We start from the raw sequence: 3,742 nt of genomic DNA, 5'->3' as shown, positions 1-3,742 counted from the left end.
ACAAGTACCTGCTTGATTGCTCAACATTTTGTAAGAAAATTTAGAATAAACAGAATATGTCTTGAGGATGCCTCCATGGTGAAATGAGTTTTTGTTTTTTACTGGGATAAGAATCACTTTTTAATTAGGAAAATTAATTACATTAATCCTTACCATATTTCTAAAACTCTGTTCTGAGCGAATTCTGAGAGTGTTCTGCGTCAATTGAATTGTTAATTCAATTGTTAGACGACTTGTTTATAGATTTGGAATTTTATTAAACGTGAATGTTTTCGTGCATATTTGAAACAAAGAGTTAATTCCAAACAAACACTAAATAGACCGAACGCGATCCAAAGTAACCCAAATACCTAATGCCTTCCTTTTGAACATTTATTGAAAGCACAAGATAGCCTGGTCTAGTAGCATGTCTAATAATTGAGTTTTGCATACACCAAACTTGATATTATATATTTCGGAATTTACTGAACTTATATTATTGATATCGATTCCCAAGCAATATGTGAGTATATGATAAATGTTGGTGCAGATCTGTTCCAGTATTTAAATTTCAAATAATGATTTGCAGCAATTCGACATACGAGTAGTAGTATATTAAATTTTACAGAAATTTTATGAATTTAAAAGTATTTGTGACTAGCAGGCCTGGCGAACTTCGTACCGCCTTAGTGTAAATTTGATGCACTACTTTATTTTGTATAGCTGACCTATTTTATGTATGCGTATCTATTCAATTTGAACTGGAATCTATAATATCCTCCATATAAAAATGAATACCTATAACAAATTGTTTGTATGGGAGATTAGAAAAGTGTGAATTTTAGACATTTTCAGGCAATTTTTCTAAAATTTTCTCTCCGTAAGAACCATTCTCAAACCCCCTGGAATACACACAAAAAGAATCAGCCAAATCGGTCAAGCCGTTTTAGTGCTATGTCGTGACAATGGAAAACGGGTTTCATTTTTATACTTTCGCAACAAATGTTGCTAAGGAGAGTATTATAGTTTTGTTCACATAACGGTTGTTTGTAACACCCAAAACTAAACGAGTTAGATATAGGGTTATATATACCAAAGTGATCAGGGTGAAGAGTGGAGTTCAAATCCGAATGTCTGTCTGTCCGTCCGTCCGTCTGTGCAAGCTGTAACTTGAGTAAAAATTAAGATATCTTGATGAAACTTGGCATACTTATTTCTTGGCACCATTGGAAGGTTGCTTTCGAAAATGCAAAATCGGACCACTGCCACGCCCACAAATTGGCGAAAACCGAAAACACATAAAGTGCCATAACTAAGCCATAAATAAAGCTATGGAAATAAAATTTGGCATGAATAATCGCACTATGAAGGGGCATATTTGGATGTAATTTTTTTGGGGAAGTGGGCGTGGCCCCGCTCCCCACTAAGTTTTTTGTACATATCCCTCAAACCAATAGAGCTATATAAACCAAACTTTCTGCAGTCGCTTTTCTTAGCCACTTCCTAATACAGTCCAAAAATGAAAGAAATCGGATCATAACCACTCCCACATCCCATACAAAAGTTAGGTTGAAAATTACTAAAAGTGCGTTAACTCATTAATGAAAAATGTCAGAAACACTAAATTTCACATAAGAAATGGCAGATGAAAGCTGCACAGAAAGTTTTTTGGTATGTTTTTTACATTATCGGATTTTTGGTAAGGAACCCTATTTGTTTTTTAAGTAAATATAGCCTATGTCACTCAGTGATAGTAAAGCTTTCCAACGGTGAAAAAATTTTTCAAATCGGTTCAGTAGTTTCGGAGCCTATTCGAGACAAACAAACAAAAAAACAAACATTTCCTCTTTATAATATTAGTATAGATTTACTGTTTCTTATATATTTATTTATGAAAAAATGTGGTGATTATTGTGGTTCCCGAAATAAAACGCGTTAACTAGAATTAGTTTAATAATATATTTTAAGCGCCGATGCGCACGTAGTCGCTGCTAGATTAAAAAGGGGACATAATTAGGCTTATGCACTAAGTTTTATACCAGCAGGTGCTTGCATACCTTACTGTTACTTATTTATTAGTTATTTCCTTTTATGCTATGTTCGTGTCAGCATTCCTGGAAGTGCGCATGAATTGCTGACTTACTGGAATGATGTTACCAAATCGATAAATATAATATAAAGATTTATAACAATTTAATATTGTAAGAGATTGTGGTTTGTGCCACAAATACTCCCATTGTTGGAGAAAGTTAGCAATAACTAAATAGAAAAGAAATGTAACAATGTTTAGCGAAATTTGACGCGTCTTTTAGGAGACGGCGTAGAAAAGCTTAAGTCCGTGTCTGGACGATATGACGATGAAAGTCGTGATGTCCCAGGTTCGGATGACTCTGGTGAATTTGATGAAATGAACGTTGTGTTGTTGTCGTTATAGTTGTTCTGTTCAGTATCGTCGGGAAGTAAATATACCGGCTTAAGTCGGTCGATTGAAATAGTAGAATTTTCGCCTCTGACGTCTACGATGAAATATTTATCATGCCTTGAAATCACTCGATGCGGTCCTTCGTACGGAGAAGTAAATGAGTGATGTGGAGCGTCACGACGAACAAAAACATGAGAACAAGTCGCTAGTTCTTTAAAGATGAATGTTTTCTTTTGACCATGTCGGGCTACGGGTTGCGGTGCGAGCTCGTCGAAGTATTTCCTTAAGCTTTCTGCAACATTAGACGGCGGCAACGAATGTCGTGGTGAAGGTGCGAGGAATTCGCCTGGCAAACGAATCGGTTCTCCGTATACGAGATCGGCTGGAGTGGCACCAAGATCCTCCTTCCAGGCGGCACGAATTCCGAGTAACACAATAGGTAGCATGTCTACCCACGAGCTGTTTTCATGACAGCGGATCGCATCCTTCAAATGACGATGTTCTACCATTCCGTTCGATTGCGGATGGAAAGTGGTAGTATGTATATGTTTGCTGCCGATGAGACGGACGAGAGCGTTAAAAAGTTGACTCTCGAATTGAGTTCCCTGGTTGGTCGTAATACGTAGGGGAACGCCATAGCGGCATATCCACCCTGCAAAAAGCGTGCGTGCGACGCAATCGGCACCAATACTCTCAATAGGAAATGCTTCTGGAAATCTTGTAAACCGATCGATGATAGCCAAGCAGTTGCGGTACCCTCTTGATGGTACGTATGGTCCAATAATGTCTACGTGGATGTGTTCAAAACGTCTTGTGCGGCCTGAAAAATTTTGAATTGGTGATAAAACGTGGCGAGATACTTTGTTTCGTTGGCAAGCTAGACAAGTACGGGCCCATAAGCGGCAGTCTCGGTTGATGCTAGGCCAGATGTAACGTTGTGTTAATAATTTAGCAGAAGCTCGTGATCCAGGATGACTAATACTATGGAGAGAGTCGAATATTCGCTTTCTTAACGATGCGGGGACATATGGGCGAATAAGGTCGCCAGTTATGTCGCAATAAATTGGTTTATCGCAGCCTGGAATGTTGACTGGTCGCAAATTTAATTAATCGTCGTGTTCTCTCCGTAAACGTTGCTGAAGTTCCTCGTCTTCGCTTTGTGCTTGTCCAAGTTCGTTTGTAGATACTGCGATGGATATTTCTTCGATACGTGAAAGGGCATCTGCGACGATGTTGTCCTTACCAGATATGTATTGAATATCTGTGGTAAACTGGCTGATAAAATCTAAGCGATGAAATTGCCAAGGTGTCGCTCGATCGGGATCCTGGGAAAAAGCGTGA

General features: G+C 38.3%; 1 protein-coding gene across 1 annotated transcript; it reads right to left on the bottom strand.

Annotated features, from left to right (window-relative positions):
• Positions 1-2,265: 2,265 nt before the first annotated feature.
• LOC128921426 (uncharacterized) lies at positions 2,266-2,910 on the bottom strand. Its single transcript, XM_054229107.1, has one exon. It carries the CDS (start codon positions 2,908-2,910, stop codon positions 2,266-2,268), a length of 645 nt encoding a protein of 214 aa, XP_054085082.1.
• Between the last annotated feature and the right edge of the window lie 832 nt (positions 2,911-3,742).

This window comes from Zeugodacus cucurbitae, chromosome 4 (assembly GCF_028554725.1).
Source record: "Zeugodacus cucurbitae isolate PBARC_wt_2022May chromosome 4, idZeuCucr1.2, whole genome shotgun sequence".
NCBI lineage: Eukaryota > Metazoa > Arthropoda > Insecta > Diptera > Tephritidae > Zeugodacus > Zeugodacus cucurbitae.
The sequence above is the reverse complement of the archived record's forward strand: the minus strand, read 5'-3'. Positions and strand labels throughout refer to the sequence as shown.